The 18,145-nt window shown below is 34.8% G+C and overlaps 1 protein-coding gene across 1 annotated transcript in view; it reads right to left on the bottom strand.

The window, feature by feature from the left end:
* Positions 1 to 6,810: 6,810 nt before the first annotated feature.
* alpha-Catr (alpha-catenin related) overlaps positions 6,811 to 18,145 on the bottom strand; it is a 148,565-nt gene continuing 137,230 nt past the window's right edge. The window contains exons 4-11 of the mRNA XM_089597299.1: positions 17,311 to 17,550; positions 15,637 to 15,900; positions 14,311 to 14,568; positions 13,471 to 13,630; positions 12,226 to 12,344; positions 11,821 to 12,150; positions 9,480 to 9,686; positions 6,811 to 6,963 (exon numbers count right to left, since the gene is read on the bottom strand). Of these exons, the coding sequence (XP_089453425.1) occupies positions 6,811 to 6,963; positions 9,480 to 9,686; positions 11,821 to 12,150; positions 12,226 to 12,344; positions 13,471 to 13,630; positions 14,311 to 14,568; positions 15,637 to 15,900; positions 17,311 to 17,550 (1,731 nt within the window). The remainder of the gene's footprint in view (positions 6,964 to 9,479; positions 9,687 to 11,820; positions 12,151 to 12,225; positions 12,345 to 13,470; positions 13,631 to 14,310; positions 14,569 to 15,636; positions 15,901 to 17,310; positions 17,551 to 18,145) is intronic.

Here is an 18,145-nt window from a genome sequence, read left to right as displayed (position 1 = left end):
ACATGATTACGATAATCAAGAAACCGATAAGTGCAATGCTGAGAAATTAATTTCTAGACTTAAAGTAGACCTAAATATTTTTCTCTGACAATAAAAAAATAGGTACGTTTATGTATACATGCAGGGCTGTTGTTACTGAAAAAAAATGACAGCTCTATTAACACTTCAAATACATCATCACTATCATCACATGCAGAGATGATATTAGATAAATTCTAACTTTTGCATCACGAGGAAAAATCAAAATCCAACACTCACTATGACGTACGCTTGTAAACACAAACCTGACATCAAATCTCACGTGAATTCTATATTTAAAAGCGAATTGTGAATATAAATACCCAAACATGTAGCAAACACTTCAGATCTTAACACTTACATTTGACAACCCTTTCAATGCCTTGAGATCAAAAGTTTTGCGGTGACAACAGCACCACCACTAACATCTTTATGGTCGTAATTATCAGCTGCAAAAAAGATTCTGAATTACAAGGGGGAAAAAGCAGTGTTGGCTTACTGTTGTGCACTCACTAGGGGAACGTCGATGCACTTGCGTGCGGGAGGTGGTTGGGACTTCGACCCTTCGGAATTGGCTTACGAGGTCAGCTCTTCTGTTCACTGGTAACTTACCCTCTGCTGATGAACTATCAACTGAAGGGTGTATGTTATTCGTTTAGGGGTGGGATACCGTTCGCAGGGATGGCTGAAAGTGGATAAAAGAGTTCGATTTGGGTTCGAAAATAAAAAAATGTTCGATGTATTTCATTGGTACTTATTTTGGAAAAGTAGATAAAGTTCCAATCCATATTATATAGATACTACATTTGAAACTTATTTATGTTTTCAATAAGTGTCAATTTATAAAGTTTTTATGTTGGAGCAGGGATTTTTGCTAAGAGCAAATCATAATTTATTCTAACAAACGGTTCATGTATTCAATTGTACTCTAAAAATATGTAAAAAAATTTCTGACTCACTTTTTTAATATAAGTTAACACATAAATTTTATAGATAATAAAGTATACAGCTGAAAAAGATAATTTTTGTTTTAAAAAATTTTCACTTCCAAACAAAGTTTTAGTCTAGTTTTTTTCGATGTATTCGTAAATTTTTACTAGTCCCTTGTTTCTTTCAATCCTTAAAAAGTTAAGATTGGTTAAGCTGTAACTTTAGCATCAAAATAAATTTTTTTTTTATTGATATCCTTACACCTCAATATTTACGGCATAAAACTATTTACAATTTAATTTCGAAGTAAATTTGTTGCACATTATTTATATTATTATAAGGTCATAAATTTTGCTGTAAATTTTTACAGAAAATTTCTTTTTAGAAAACTAAAAAATTAATTAATTAATTATTTTTATTTAATTTTTTTATAATTATACTAGAACTCTTAAAAAGGATTTTTTTATTCTATGTAGGTTAAAATTATTGCGTAACTAAAAGGGCTGAATTTTTGACAAAAATTGGCTATTTGATTAAAACATAACTATTTTATAAGAAATTATTACTTAAAAACTTTAACACAGAAACGAAAAAAACTGCAGTAAATGTTATCTATAGCGTAAAATCCAGAAATGATCAAAATTATTTTAATTAAGTCTGGCTAGTTGAACACAAGTTAATAAAATACTTAGATCTCCTATATTATGTTTATTTATATTCTTAATAAAAAGAAAAAAAAATAAGGAAACAAAATAAAGGATAAACATAAGTTGGTAGGTGAAAGTAACAATTGAATGATTTATCCATTTCTCAGATACAATTATTTGTTTATTTATTTTTTTATTATTATCATCAGCTCTTGTCTCTCTTCACGAGCACGTTATTTCGTTACACAAAGAAGTAATTAATCCGAAGTACGAAATCTATGCTAGATATTCGCTATAACTTTTTCTTACTCATTCGTAAATTTTTGTTTGTTTTTTCTGATCGCATAACACATACAAATTAAACGTTCGACCGCATACACTACCACATATAGGTACACGTGTTCTTGTTCACTTGAAATCATCTTTGCGCTGTTTGTTGTTTTTGTTTCTTTTTTTTTTTTTATTTTACATTCAAAATTTTTTGGTTTGCCCAACCATTCATTACGCTTACATGGACAACGACTCGCGGATTGCTTCGTTTTGCAATGGAAAAGTTACTCGCGCTTTTGAAACGCTGCCATAGGAAGACTATAGTTTCATTTTGCGATTATTTCTTTATTTATATTTATTCTTTAATATATATATATATATATATGTATATAATATATCTCTGTCTTCTCTCTATCTTGCTTCGATTAACTGTATTTGTTTTCATTAAATGTATATTCATACGACATGACAAAGACATTTACGCAAATCAAATCAGGATACTTATAATACTTATTCTCTGTATAATATATATATATATATTTTTTTTTTCTATTTATAGTCGGTAAACAGTGATTAGACAACGTTTCTGTGGGCCAATCAGACAGTAGCGATCGGCTGCTCTGTGAAAATGAAAACAGTTCCGTCTTCAATTTCGCAAAGAATCGCTTTTGTCGTTTGATCTGTATATTCTATGCACGAAAAATACACAATCAATGCAAAGTATTGAAAAATTTGCTTAAGATGATAATAATAATATTAATAACATAACAATAAAAATAGTAATAAAATTAATCGTCCATATTTATTTTTTTTTGTCTCGACATCTCACGGCTTTAACCATTCAATCATTACGAGGCTACAAGACTCCACGATTATATTCACAATATATAATACAAAACATTATTTTGTTATTAATGTTTTCGTAAATTTCTCGTACATATTATAATTCTAATTTTCTTTCATAATTTTAACCGCAAGTCTATATTTATACAAAGAAACTTCGAGCTTACCTATATTGATTCCGTTTACAAAGGACGCGTATTTTGAGATTGAAAAAAAAGTTCTAAACGAGCATTATATATTCATATTTCATACATCAACTTTCGGACAATTATATTTACTTATTGGTTTACATCAGTCGGGTGATAATGTGTTTCTTTAGTTGTTTTTTCATTATTTCCGTATTTGTTTGAAGTACAAATTTCGATTATCATACAACTCTAACGAATTTATTTGCAACTTTTACACATTTATATGCACACTCAAAAAAGTAATAGTATGTACGCCTGTTCACTCATTTGATCTCGTTTAATACTAAATGCACGTACGATAAAATTTTATTCACATTTATTTATTATTTTTAATCGAGTCAGAAATTCATATCAAGCTCCATTAGTCTATCACTATCACACTGTAATCTCTTTTTCAATGACAAAATTAAATGATGCTGAATAGTTAGACATACGCATAAACATACGTCTACAAAAATTCGCCAAGTGAGCAAAAAGAGAGCTTTTATTTTTCAAACTTTTTTTTTTTTTTTTTCTTTTATTGTAAAGAATGATAAAACTTGCGAAGCACTGACACGAACTTGTGCGCGTCCGATCAGTCATGTAAAGCGTATGCTTTTTCTTTTAAACCTATATAGCTTATCAGCTGTTTAGTCATTTCTAGTTAATGAAAAATTTATTTGTAGGCAAAAGTTGTTTGTAAAAAACAGAGTATTATTATTTGTCGTTATAGAGCAAGGGTTCTTTTTTTGCGTATATTTGGACAGTTAGATTGTACGTGAAAAATTATTAATTATTATTTTAAAATTCAAAATGTATATTACTCAATGAGTTTATAATAAAATCATCTTATTTTACTGCGACGATCATTTTTGAAATTTTAAAATTATATTTACGAAAGAAATCATTAGGTAAGAAGCTTTCTCTCAATGTGAGATGGTACCTTTACTTTGCGTTACTACAAACGATATTATTTAAATTTAAATGTACTCTTATTTTCCCTCTAATTTAACGCACGAGATTGTCATCAATTCACCGTAAATTACATTTTTTTTTTTTTGAACTTTGTAACATCCTGTATGTCTAAAGTCACTCTCGTTCTCGATTACAAATGAAAAAACTATACTTTCAACCGTTTTTAAGCTCCATTTATTATTAATTTTTCTTATAAATAATTTTTATACGATTTAAGAATTTGGATATCTCATGATAATTCATACGATTTTTAAACCAAAATTATGCAATTCAAGTAAACGAATAATAAATGAAAATAAAATTTTTTCCACGTATCACGGCAGGCACCTAATAATTCAACAAATTTTTAGTTGACATTTATGAATCGCAATTTATGCCTCATTTGTAAGTTATTTGCACTTGCACTTCCATGCATTTTATCCGTTTATTTTTTAACTCTGATTACTTCAGTTGTCCAATCTATGATGCAATGTGCGTTAAACTCATCAAACTGTAAGATTTTTTTTAACACACTTTACTATTGTTTATCCTTTGTAATTTAATTATTTGAGCTATTCCGTTTTATAAAAAGAAAAAAAAAAAAATATAATACACTTTAATAATTTTTTTCAAATTTTCGTTTTGCAAGATTGTACAAGTTAAAATATCCACTAATTGTTGTATAGTGTGACATTAAGGATAGTCGCTCATGTTAATGTTCACAATTTCCAATAATAAATCTGTTATTGTGTTTTTTAAAATAGAAATATATGTGTATATATATATATATTTTTAAGTATTGTTTAGTTATTTTTTATTTTCTTCTTTATTTTCTTAATATTAAGGAAGTTTTGATTATACCTTTTTGAAATTTAAGGTAAGTTAATTATATTATTCAATCGATTAGTAACGTGTTTTTTGTTACTTTACAACAAAACATCTCGCCCGAAACAAAATCTAGACCGATAATATCAATAACAGCTTGTATTTTACAGCGTTCAACACTAGGTACTTTTCGTAATCTAACATACTAAATAACTTTTTTCTTATTTCTTAGAATTAAAATATTTTTCTCATCAAGAGATGGTAGTTCAACTAAAACAAAGTGCTTTAACAATTACAATAATAAGGCGTGGTATGTATGAAGCACCAAATTTATCGAGAAAATAATTAATGATATACAAGAACAAAATAATATTGACTATTGTCAAAAGTAAAATTGGCAACGATTAACTTTAACACACATATATATTTTTTTTATGTACATACATAATTTTTTGTGCCCTTTCTTTGCAGTTCATCCATTTTTTATTAAACACTATTTTTTAACTACATGATGAATTTATTTTACACACGCTTCTGAAAGAAAAATGAGCAAAAAAGCGTTTCTTACAGATTTTTTACAGCAAAAATGTCGCATAAAAGCCGTATACACAAGTGCCCTTCTAGAATAAAATTAGAGAGTGAATGAAATCGTCGCACGTACATATATGTCACTTTGAAAAAACGTACCTAGGAACTTTTCAGGACAGCTCGAACAAGACCAGTTACTCAGTCAGTTTTGCAAAATTCCTGTACTTGGTACTTTTTCAGTGCTACCATATCGTCTGTTATTTTTTTGTTTATTCATCAAGTACGCTCAAGGGATGATCCTACGATTTTTTGTAATTTCACTTTTTTGGTGTTATTGTTGGTTGTAAGTCAATTACCGAGTATCACAACGTACAAGGTTATTTATTAAAATTACGAATACGTGACACGAAATCGAATAATTTCGAGCGTATACGAGACACACATTAACTGGAGGACGTATATTCGTCATTAAAATAAACAAAACAAAAAAAAAAAAAAAAAAAAAAGGACGAAAGATTGTAGCACTTATTTATCATTATATTTAATTATTAACACGATTCGTCTCACATTCTTTTGCAACAATGATGGTTAAAAAAAAAATTTACACGCGATTTATCCTCTAAACACGTCTAATCATCGCGAATCTCGAACTTTGGGTTATATCTCTCATACATCGTGCCTCAAGCCTTGCGCACCGTCACATTTACATCATCTCTCGTTAAAAATTAATCAGTTCCGTATTTCTTTATTCTCGCATCTTTAATGCATATACTGTACACAACGTATTCACAATTCTCATCTTTCAGGTTTTGCAATCCCCATACGACTCTTTTAATGTGCACACATACACTTACCTATATTAAGTATCAGGAAAACATCCCCATCGACGTCTATCTAATATACTTATATACTTTATCGCATAAGAAAAGCTCGATCTTTTTTTTTCAATTTTTTTGCTGACGATCGTCTTCTTCATATTCCGTAGGCCGAAAGGAGCTTCGTTAACATGTATAGTTTCATACAATTTTCAGTAGTTGAAACTTATGTTGGCCAGTTTGGAAGTCCAACTTGAATTCGGCGTACTATCAGCCTCAGATCGCGCGATAAACCTCGACTGAAGTCCCCTGATCGTCAGCAAATACGCCGTCGCAATTCGTAGTTAAGTACGGGTATTATTTACAAAAATACGCGACACGACTATTTACAAAATTCAGGGAGCCCACGGTCGCCCTTGTCGTCAAGCCTATAGAGTCTTCGATGTGGCCAAGACCGTCGACTTTACGCAGCGGCGGGGGGGGGGGGTACAATATCTCGTCAGATTAGTCGGGGGCTAGATACTGCACGCCATCCCGAGACGCTTCGCCTTTGCCACAAAGTACGTCCCTGACCGCCCGGCTGCCGCACCCAGGTTTCCGTGTAAGGCTATCCCTGAGTCATCGTCTCGTGCCCCGCCTGTCGTTGGCGACCAATCGACCCTCGATACGCAACGAGGAGGAGTAGTGGCGACAAGACGCTGTCCTCGAGGCGGGCGGAGCAGGAAAAACGGCGCGACGGGGAGCCTAGAAAAGCAAAAAGGAAACCCGCGTGCGGCGAGCGTCCCCCTTGGCCCGTCGGGCCATCCCAAACTGTCAGACGGACGGGTCGCTGCCTGGGGCGGAGCCCACCTTGCTGCCGTCGCCGCCTGCCCCGCTTCCGTCGCCGTCGGCACCCGCGCCGTCTCCGCCCCGGTACGGCGAGCCGCCGGCCCCGCGCACCGACAGACCTCGGAAATCCAGGTTGTACTGCAAACAAAATACGGCACCGTGAGTGCCGGTGTTATTTCAGGTACATTACTCCCGTGGGGAATTGCTCGGTTGTACGTAGTTTTTTTTTTTTTTTTTTTTTTTTTTTTTTTAATTTTATTTCAAGTGCGGTTGATTTTTAGCACTGATACTGAAGTGGTTTGGCAGTACTCGCTTGTAATCGACCCTAAATGGCAAATAATACAAATTTCAACTTTTAATACCTTAATTTGCCCAACACGTAACTCCCATGTTGAAAGTAGTTGTTTCGTGTTCGTTGTGCGTGAAATGAGCATTTTACGCACTGTCATCTAATCAGAGGCCATTTAGGGTCGAGCGCGGAGTTTTTAATTATTGAATTGTGTATACAAAGGAGACCAATTGATACAGGGGCTACTTTTTAGCTGTGTTTTTTACTGCTTACGTTTACTCACACTTTACGTATATTACATTGTATAATGTCCAATATTGAGTACAAAAAATCTTTCTCAAAAAAACTTTGATTTAAGAAATTTTATGATTTTTGTTATCACGGTAGGTAGTATAGAAATTGTAATACGGAGTTTTTTATCTACAAAGATGATACAAAAGAGTGAGAGTTTCATGCTAAAACAAATTTGAAGTCTGATATGGGTTTGTTTTCAATTACGGTTAAAAACAAATGAGTTGTCAATCAAGAAAACAAAAATGACCGTTTGCTTTCTATTAATTATTATACACTACCTGACCATAAAATTTTATCCAATTTTCTCGACAATATCAATACATACGTATACGACAATATACACATACTTGATACTGTCGAGACAAACCTTTACAATAGTAACGTTGATTGTGGTTGCTGAAATGTTAATTGATAAATGTTATGGAAAAAAAAAAAATTAGCATTATACATCGCCAATACGCACTATATTCTTATTAGTCAAAGCCAACAAACATGTACTAGCCACAATACACGCACACATGTCAACACATGAAAATATGTGCGAAAAAATCGAGCAACAACATCTAAGATTATCGAAAACAGTATTCGCTATTCCAAAAAAGAAGCTGCAGGAGAAACATTTAAAAAAAGTTCTTGTTCCACCTGTTTCAAAAATTGCGGTTCACAAAAAGGATTGTCATTAGTGGTTTTAGAAGCCAAGAGTCAACAGTGACGGGTTAAACTAAACAAAAAAATCTGATTAGGAGAAAAGCGAAACAATGTACAGGAGGAGAGTCGAACCTGTGGAAAACAACGAATAGTAGTAGAAGAAGAAGTGACAGAAGAGATACAAGTGCGTGCAGTGATTGTAATAGAGGAGAAGACGAAGTAGTTGCAGCATATGTTGATCATCCAATTTTCGACCGGCACAGCTCACGACCAATTGTCATCTCGGTAAGCTCGACTGCCGTAACCGGTATGAGCTCCGTCGTATCTGAGACTGGTCTTGTGCACGTAGGCTGGCATACTCGGGTGGCGTGAATGCTGCGATTGCTGTTGCCATGTTTGAGTCTGCCATATTCCTGGTCGTGGTTGTGGCTGGAAATAGTAGCTGGGAGGATTCGCGAGCTGATGGCGGTAAATGATCAAAGTAGTAGTGCTGGATAATGGGTGTCTTTGTCTGATTACGGCTCAGGTTGTCCAGATAATCGTGGAGCATCGACGGACTTGGTGGTTGTGGTGGTGGTGATGGTGATGGCGCGGCCGGTTGTTTCACGATTGTGTACAATTGTGCCAGTGTAAGAGGATGCGGCTGCACGTAGGGTTTTGCATTGGGCAACATTTGGGGACTAATCGGGTACAGGCAATCCTCTTCCCCCAGACCGGGCACCGAAGCAGGATTCACATCCACGAATTGCGGCATGCTCAAGTTGTGCTGATAGATTTATGGTGTTGTTGTTGGTTGTGGTGGTGATGGTTGTGCATGGGATACAGTGGAAACCATAAAAATAAAGAACGATAGTATACCACGTGTGTGCAGATATTGTGCTGTATAGAATATACACGGTCTATGCAATATAAGAATAAGACACATCAGCATAATATTATGTATAAAATTAGCATTATCATTATGACATTTAACAAAGATAATTCTTATTTTTATAACACTTGTTGTACAATACCCATAACTATTCATGTCACGTATAGTACGTACGATATTTTATGTCAAGTATCAAGTAATACACATGGTTTGTAAACTCCCTTTAGTTTTGAGTCAATTAAAGTCAAGATTTGTTTTATCTACCCTCATAAAATAATGTCAAATGTCTAAACGTCTCAAACAGTTATCCAGTTCAACTTTTAACATCGATAATTTTTGATTAATCAATGTCCGTTCACATACACATACATGTTTCTTAGTCCACGTCATTGTCATTAAGGTCGTACCATTACTGAAAAAACAGACACATACTACACAAGTATACAACATCGAATAAACGTCCACGATGAATATTTCTACTTCTACAACCATTGACATTAGCACCCTGTTTGCATTAACGAGCGCTGCAGCTAATTTGCACATAAAACTCACCTTTGTGGCGCAGACGAAGCACGTCGTGACTACCTTCGATATGACGTTCATGAGGTTTTTCGTTTCTTGTATGACATTGTCGACCTTAACGAAAGTCGCAGCTTTACCGACCGTCGGGTTCTTAACTGTGAACTGCAGCTGCTGGACGTAGGTTGGCACGCGGTCGAGATTCTCCAGAAGTTCTTTCTTGTGAGGCCCACCCGGTACCTGTGACCCACATGAATACACGTGGTAATTGGGTTATGGGGTTGGCTTGCACGTCAAACAAGCGCATCGTACCCCAGGTTTGAATATTTGACAGTATTTTCGAATAGTTAATAGTAATATTGAAATAGATAAGTAATTTTCAACTTTGCACTGTCCTGTTAATCACAGGATTGGGATAAATGCGTTTATTTAACGATCTTTTGAAATATATTTTAATTGTACTTTAAGTTTTATAATAAATGCTACGGTAATCTAATTAACTGTGTAGTAAACTAAATGTGTGTACGCAAGCGCCTTTGGAATACCAGTAATAAATTAATTTCAATAATTTTCAACCTGATATCAAAATCACAATATCTGGTGAGTAGTCGTTTGCACACACACGAGTTGAATATTCAAGTATATATCTGATCTAAATGTCCTTACTCAATCACAATGCAGAATAAAAGTTAAATTAAACAGAAGTAATTAATTAAGATAGATAAAAGTTAGTTAAAAGAGTGATCATGTGAGTGAAAAGTGATTTTAGTACAGACCTTATTGCTTTTGCCAGCTTCGTGAAACATAACGTGAAATACATGATAGACATTCAGTAACCTCAAGGTTTGGGTGTGCTTTATTTACGCAGACGTGCAGAAACATATTTTTCATTTCGAAGAAATAATACAAATATGTACACATAAATCAGCAATAATGCATTGTTTTTAAATGTGAGGCTCGTAAAGAAAGCAGCAAGGCAATTGGTGTATTTTGCTTTTTTTTCAGAAGCTAGCAAAAACTTGGGGACATATCATAGTCATGCCCCATAGAGTGGAAAGAGGGGAACCACAATGCACATAGACGTCGTCCACAGACGGAAGCATTCCCGTAGCATCTAAAACACACCTTACTATCGAACACACAAAAAAATATGTGTATATTTATGAAAAAAAAATCGTACGTTAATATATTAAATAGCATTAACATCAACTATTTTGGAAAATAATAAAAATCCTCGAAAATTAAGATCACGAATTCGTTTTCGAGATTGCGCCCTTTTGGTTACTCAGATTAATAGAATTGTTTTCTTCAGTATCAACATTGAATTTTTACTTTAAATTTTGATAAAATTTTACCGTATAATTTATTCGTAAAATTAAAACATTGAAATAAAAACATATCATTAAGAATAACAGATGTTTCGTATGTATTAGTTATTGGCTGAATGATGACGATGATAATATACGAAAGAGTAATGAGAATATTCGTACAGGCGTAAATGACATTAAAAAAAATAAAATTAAAGTAGATAAACAACCAACGGGTCTAAAGTAAAGACAGATAAAGTTACCTGGATGGAGGCATTCAAGAGCGAGGGTCAATCGAAAAGGCGTTATAATACAGAATTTACAGGTTAGCATTTATGTCTTACAAGAAGATACAGTTATTACATGAAAGATATAGATGTAGTGTTGTTATTAATTATTCTTTTTTAATCCAACAATTTTGATAGTATATCTATTTGTGTACGTAGATAAATGTCAACAGCCTAACTATGATGGTTTACGTAAGGACCAACAAACGTGTGTTAATACAATAACCAACGTGTCTAATGGTCTAAGTCCACTGCGCATGAGCTTCATCCAAAAATATTCGATGTATGCATGTTGGCAGTTTGTGTGTTATTTATACATATGTTTGATTAATTACCAAGTGCTTTATACAGAAGCTATTATGTAATCACGTGCTATTACAAGTGTTCTATCTTACGAGATGTAAATTTATATCTTAAAGCAAATCTAAAAGAAAAATAAAGAGATAGAAGGAAGATAGATGAAACAAGTTGAAAAAAAAGAGTTGGATGTAGCTTGTGCGCAAGTAAATTACAAAAAAAAATGTTATAGTAAAGGAAAAATTAAATAAAAACTAAAAGTAGTGTATTCCAACAAGTGTCAACTCAAGAGTAAGGTACTTTGGTAGCACGAGTATACTTGGAGTCAAGAGTCCAATAATTATAGATGTTTGTATAAAAATTCTTTAACAATGGAAAAGGTAAATAGAAAAAGATAGACAGGAGATAGATAACAATTTTAAGATGATTCAGAACAATTCCAGTTAGAGTTAGACGAGCAAATTGGTGATGAAGTTGGCTTACCTGGTAACTGAATTGTCTAACAACTTTGTACAATCTGTTGGCCTCCTCGGCGAAATACTCAGCTTGGGTAAACAGGTCCTGAGTGGTTTTGAGAGCGCCCTCGCCCCTCGTGAACTGGTACATGGAGAACGCCATGGAGGACATGTTTTTCGCTCGTTTCACGATATCGTTATTCTCCTCCATGGTGCTGCCGTTCTCCTGCCACTTTTCCGTCTCCGCGTCCATTTCCGATGTTATGCGTTTCATCTCGAGGCCAGCTTTTGCGATTTTAGCCTGCTCCTCGCTGTCCAGTCTTACGGGTTTTAGGGGTTTGCTTGTCGTGCCATGTTTCTGTAATTGGATTACCAAGGCTTTAGCTTTATTACTTTTTTGGGTGGTTGTTAATTTGTTTCATTATCAACGTACTCCTGGTCGTGGAAGGGACATGTAAACTTGCTTCTCTGGTCGGCTTTGGCTCAACTCAAGAACGTCTTTTGCTACAGTCGTCACGTCTGACATTAACCATTGCCACATGTCTGCGAACACTGCAAACCAAAACATTCCATCAAATGGTTATCGGACTGATTTGAAACAGTAGACAATTCTTGCAGAAACGAGGTCAAGCTAAAAAGTTCTCAGCCTAGTATGTAGTTGACCCTTTAGTCTTAAGATCAAAATGGCTATTTTATTTCATAGATGTATAGTACACATATTGCAAAAGTACCGAGTGACCAGTTTGGAGCTAAACAACTTTAAACAAGTATGTCTAAATGTTGGATGACTCATGATTTGGAGCTTGATCTCTGTAGCATATTTTTCGTAGAAAATCTGAGCGGTATTTAAGCAAAAACCATTCATAAAATTGATTACCCTTATGTTTGTTGGTTTAGTCAAGTAGAAAGATCTGTTTAACTCTACATGTAGATATTAGCACTATTCAAGCTGACAAAAAATCAATATTGATTTTTATGCAGTAGTCAGTCGTTTATCATAAGGAACATTCAATTAACAATAAACTGCTGATTATCTAATTCTTGAATGATTATCAACGATATTTCATCGAGAAATTTATTGTTTTTCATTATTAAATTTTTTATTCAATAATAGTACGCACGGTACGGTAAACATTGAATATGCAATTAGCAGAGGATCATCATATACTCGTTGCTTAATATGGAAAGTCAAAACGACGAGACAAATACTTTGGTTCATAAAAATCTGTCAACTAAGTGATAGATTGTACAGTATGTTGTTGACGAAATGAATGAATTTAAATACCTAGCTAATACAAGGCTAAAGACATTCTAGAAGGAAGGGTGTAAGAAAATTGTTTGCCACCAAGACAATGCATCCACGCACGTTGACAATCAAATAATTGGGGGATTTTAAATTGTTGAAACTTCATTGCTATTTATCAGATTTAGTTCACTCTGACTTTTAACTATTTTTAATTTCCAGAAATTCACGGATGGAAAATGTTTAGGGTTCAATAAACATGTGATAGCAGCAAGAAATGAATATTTTGAGAACTTTTTAGAATTATACTTCTGAATCAGTATCTAATTGTCAAAGAAAAAAAAAAGCTTGTTTCTTAATTACTGAGCCAAGAACTATTTATCTTTACTTTATAGTTGACAGTATAGTGAAAATCATTGCTGTAAAGGTTACTACCTTCGAGATTTTCCTTGGCGATTTTACTAGTTGGATGCCTCGCTAACGTGTGGGCAGCTGTAACTACTTGAGGCCCGTAAATTCGTAAGTTGATTTCCGTGAACTTTGCTGAAACTTGCAGCGATTCCGATAGTGCCACGTGTCTCAGAAGCTTACAAACCTGTAGGTATTAAGGATGTTGAGTATTTTGATTCTCCAAAAACATAGCTCACCAGTAAGTAGATTAATTAATTGGAATTTAAAAAATTTTCAAGAGTAGTACTAGCTTATTTAATTTATAATTAGTTATTATTAATTAAACTTCTGTTAGAATGTGATACATTTTTTAATAGTTATTGCAAAAAGTATCGTTGAAAAATCAATGTAAAACTCATTTATTTATCAATGTATAATCTTTTATTTGGTATAGGGAGGTACATGATATATTTCAAGACTAAAAAAAGACTTCGTTCCACCGTATTTCAAAGATTTCCACAAGTTAAACTTAAAAATTCAGGTTTTAATAATAACTGCATCAGTAAAAAGCAGAAAAATCTCCTGATGAAACCTCCACGTGAATCATATCGAAGTAATAACAAAGGACAATAAAAATTAAACAGTAAAATGCTGGAAAGTGAGCATGGCTTGTAGTAGTTTGATTTTCGCGATTATAACGTTTTTTCTTTGTTCTACCGCAAATTTCACTTACTTACTAATTAAAACAATCCTGGCTTGCAATTATGCTGTTGATTTTAGTCGATTGCTTTAAAAGCACTTCCTGATTATATTAACTAATCTTATTCTTTTGAAATTAAAAAAAAAAAATATATAATAATAATAATAATACATTATGTGCCTTACCTCAAGTATGTGGTCAATGTACTCGTGAAACCGGTCGCTGCTCTCCTGCAACCGATCAATGTCGCTGGCCAGTGATAAATTCCTGATTGTCGAGACGAGCTCCTGGCCAGCCTTTGTCACCTGCCCAAGATCTCCCGCCTGCTCCATGGTCGTCTGGCACAACTGCTGGCGCAAATCGCGCGTCGCTTGCAGCACCGCGAGTATAGCCTGGTCGAGCTCCGAGCTCGGTGAGCCCGACACTGAACTCACCTCGAAGTTCTGTCCATAATTCAGATACTGTGGTTTTTGCGATTTTTTTTTGTTTTTTGTTTTTTGTTGCGTGCAGGTTTTGATGGCGAGGTTGGTTACAGGTTACAGCATGCAGTGGGTCATTCCGGGTTTTGAAAAAGATAGATATTGTTTATTAATCAAATATTAGGTCTGTGGTGAAAATAGATTGGGATCGAAAGGCTGCACACTTTGAATTCTTAACGAGACTTTTGACGTCTATTCCAAGTTTTCATAGTTTGTGAAAAATTTTAAAAGAACTTGAAAGACTTTGGAAGACTTGAAAGTCTTAAAAATATCAAGATAACTATGAAGCCTTTAAACATTTTGAATGTCCTCATATGACTGGTCATTCGCTAGATAACGATTTCAAGTCTTCGTGTGATTTTAAATCAATTTTCATTGCATTCGAAGATTTTTCAAGTCTTTTAAAGACTATAAACATTTCTAGAGGTATTTCAGCAAATTTTTGATTACTTTCAAAGTCTTTTCCAAGAGGTTCGTAAGTCCTTTCGTCACAATGTACGAGTACGAATGACTTTGAAAGACTTTAAAAATACTGTTTCATTGGCTTGCAATAAAAGTGGCAATCAATTGGCCACTATTATTCATGCAGTAAATTCGCTGAGCGAGTTGTATTTAATTCACTAAATTAAATAAAGGCGTAAAACTACTTTTTTAAAAAAATAATCACACTACTTAAATACCTTCACTGTCAAGAGTTTCTCTCGAAAAAACACTTAAAGTTGTAGTACAACAAAAAGTAAAATTGACGCCGGAGAAAAAAAAAAAAAAAAAAAAAATTTTCAAGCAGCAACCGATTTTAAAATAGAAACACCCTGGATAAAAGTTTTGTGCCTCCATGCCGTTGGAGTCGGAACTTATCTCTTACCAGCCTCGCGGAGAAGAAAACTCCTTCAGCCCGAAGTCAAAAGTAAAAAAAAAAAAAAAGCATCGAAAGCGACTTAAAAACCCCCATGCCCAAAAGCCATTTTTTTTTAACTGTCTACTTTCCAAGAGCATGCATGTCTAAGCAAACAGAAAAAAAAGTCCCCTCACCATACTGTTGCCAACGCGCAGCAGCGTGTTGAGCTCGAGCTTGGCGCGGTCGCAGAGCAGCAGTATGTTCTCTCGGTGCTCGTGGCTCGTGTAGGCGCTGTCGGTGAAGTCCTGGGTGCGCTCGACCACGACGTCCAGCGCCGCGGTGAGCGTCTCGCGGCAGCCCGCGCTCAGCAGAGTCAGCCGCGTCGACTCGACCAGCCGCTCGAACTGCTTCAACGCGGCGAACACTGTACTGCTGTCCCAGTCCTCCTGCTGTGGACTCTGGGTCGGAGATGTGGGACAAACATATGTTAAATCGCTGGTAAACTCGAGATTGGGGTGGCGGTGGCTTGATTGCGTGGGGGATTACTTTGTGTTTTGTTTCGGGGAGGTGGGGAACGGATGGGCATGGTTGGTTTGCGGCTTTGTGGGAATCGTCCTCTTTGTTTGTTTGGACTTTTGACTGTGTGGCGAAAAAGAGATACTTTTTTGGGTTTTTCAAGTGAATCGCTGACAAGAGAAATATCGCTGGTATCTCATACTAATTTGCAGATGATTAGTTGGGTAAGAAATTTAAATTATTTTTTTCATGTCAAAATAAAAATATCCTTCCTTATTTTACGAGGAAAGAGAAATCGACTGTGTGATAAATTATGGGTTGACGAGTGAAGTTTTTCCGTGTGGAAAGCAAGTCATAACTCGAAAACGCAATCATAACTTCTTTCGATAATTTTTAATGTAACGAGTATGAATTAGTGAATTGAAAAGATTCCAAGAACAGCGACGAATTGTAAAGGAAACAATATTGAACCAAAGGGAATTGATGCTCGAACTCGTTTTTTCTCTCTTTTAGCGTTGACAACGTTTCGACAGCACATTGACAGTCCTTTTCAAGTCAAAGGTAAAAAAATATTATAAAATACAAGCAAGAAAATATGCAATTTGTATTTACAATTTTTGACTATGCTCAGTGATGATATTTTTTCACCTTTGACTTGAAAAGGACTGTCAATGTGCAGTTGAAATATTGTCAATACTTAAGAAAAATATATGAATTAGTTTCTATTTTATTCACAAGTGGGAAGCAACTTACTGGTTTGACAACTTATAATTGACAATTTAATCAATCATTGTTTAATACTATTTTATTTTTACAGTCACTTTACACTACAAGTTTTTTCAAGCAACTGATTAGAGTAGAATACTATCGTAGCAAACAACTGATTAAAAAATGTAGAAACACGCTCAGTTCTCAAAAAATAAGAATTGACCGTTTATTTGTAAGCCGAGTGCGTAACACAACCTCTTTTCGGCAACATGTAAACGTTGTACGTTCAACACTTATGCAAAATACGTTTAATTTCTTTGACGCAGTCCCATAAGCCTTTTCTGCACGAATCGCACTGAAATAGGGTGGGGGAACATTTTTTGACGCAATCCGCAGCTTTTTTCTGCAGGCGTGTGATTGGGGCTTTAATATTTGAAATGGTATCAAAATATGGTAACTCTCAAAAAAAGTTATGCTCCAGCAGCTATAAAACCCCCCGAGACGGAGGACTCGGAGACAAACGCATCGTAGTGGACCCTCGAAGGTGACTAGGTTCGATGGGCAGCGAATTTGGTATCCCAAGTAAACAATAGCAATGAATAACGTCGCCCCCAGTGCGGGGTGGCAATAACGGAGCAACTCACTTGCGAATTCGCGTAGGTTGACTCGCTGCAGTCGAGCACCCCGTCCTTGACGACGTAATGGATGAGATCCATCGCCCGCCTCATTTGGCAGAACACAGTGTCTCGGTTCTCCTTGGCCGAGGGACACTCGGGATGCCTCAGACAGGCCTTGCTCGACGTAAGCAGCATCATCGTGCTGCGCTCGAGCACTTGACGAGCCGCCGCCATTTGGGCTCTTCTCCTCTCGTCCTTCAGGTCGTTCTGTGCGAAAAATTGGGGTAGCTCATTGTCATTTTTTTTGTTCTTTTTCTTTATTTTTTTTTACTTAAATAGGGAAATGGATTTTTTTATGGGTGGACTGTCGATTGGTTAAAGAATTTAATTATTTCACATGTTTCATTTGAAATCAATTCGATGAAACAACATTTACCTCCGTATCAAGTTTATTGATAATCACACAAGTTATGTTATTATATTTTAACGGATGTTTTAACAAATTATGTTGCACGAAAATGCTTTTTTACGTGTTTGTAAGGCACAAGCAGTAAAAAAAAAAAAAATTTGCTGAAATGAAGCTTACGACAAATAATCCCATTTCCTATTACTAAAAAAAGCAATTACAGATTTTTATGCAGTCTTATCAGTGTTGCAAGTGGACTCTTGGGAGTAAAAAAAAAGTCATTAGAGCTTTACTAAAGACTATCAGAAACTGATTACATCTTTTTTTTTTTTTTTTTTTTGATCCAATAACTTTTAATTACGAAAATTGACGTACGTAGTAATATTGATAAGTGTACGGAAGGATCGATTGAGCAAAGAGAGAAAAAATCTTTTAACTGTTGAAAATTTGGTTAAT

This window comes from Copidosoma floridanum, unplaced genomic scaffold (assembly GCF_036245765.1).
Source record: "Copidosoma floridanum isolate Cflo_tuat_1 unplaced genomic scaffold, Cflo_Japanese_pri ptg000032l, whole genome shotgun sequence".
Lineage (NCBI taxonomy): Eukaryota > Metazoa > Arthropoda > Insecta > Hymenoptera > Encyrtidae > Copidosoma > Copidosoma floridanum.
The sequence above is the reverse complement of the archived record's forward strand: the minus strand, read 5'-3'. Positions and strand labels throughout refer to the sequence as shown.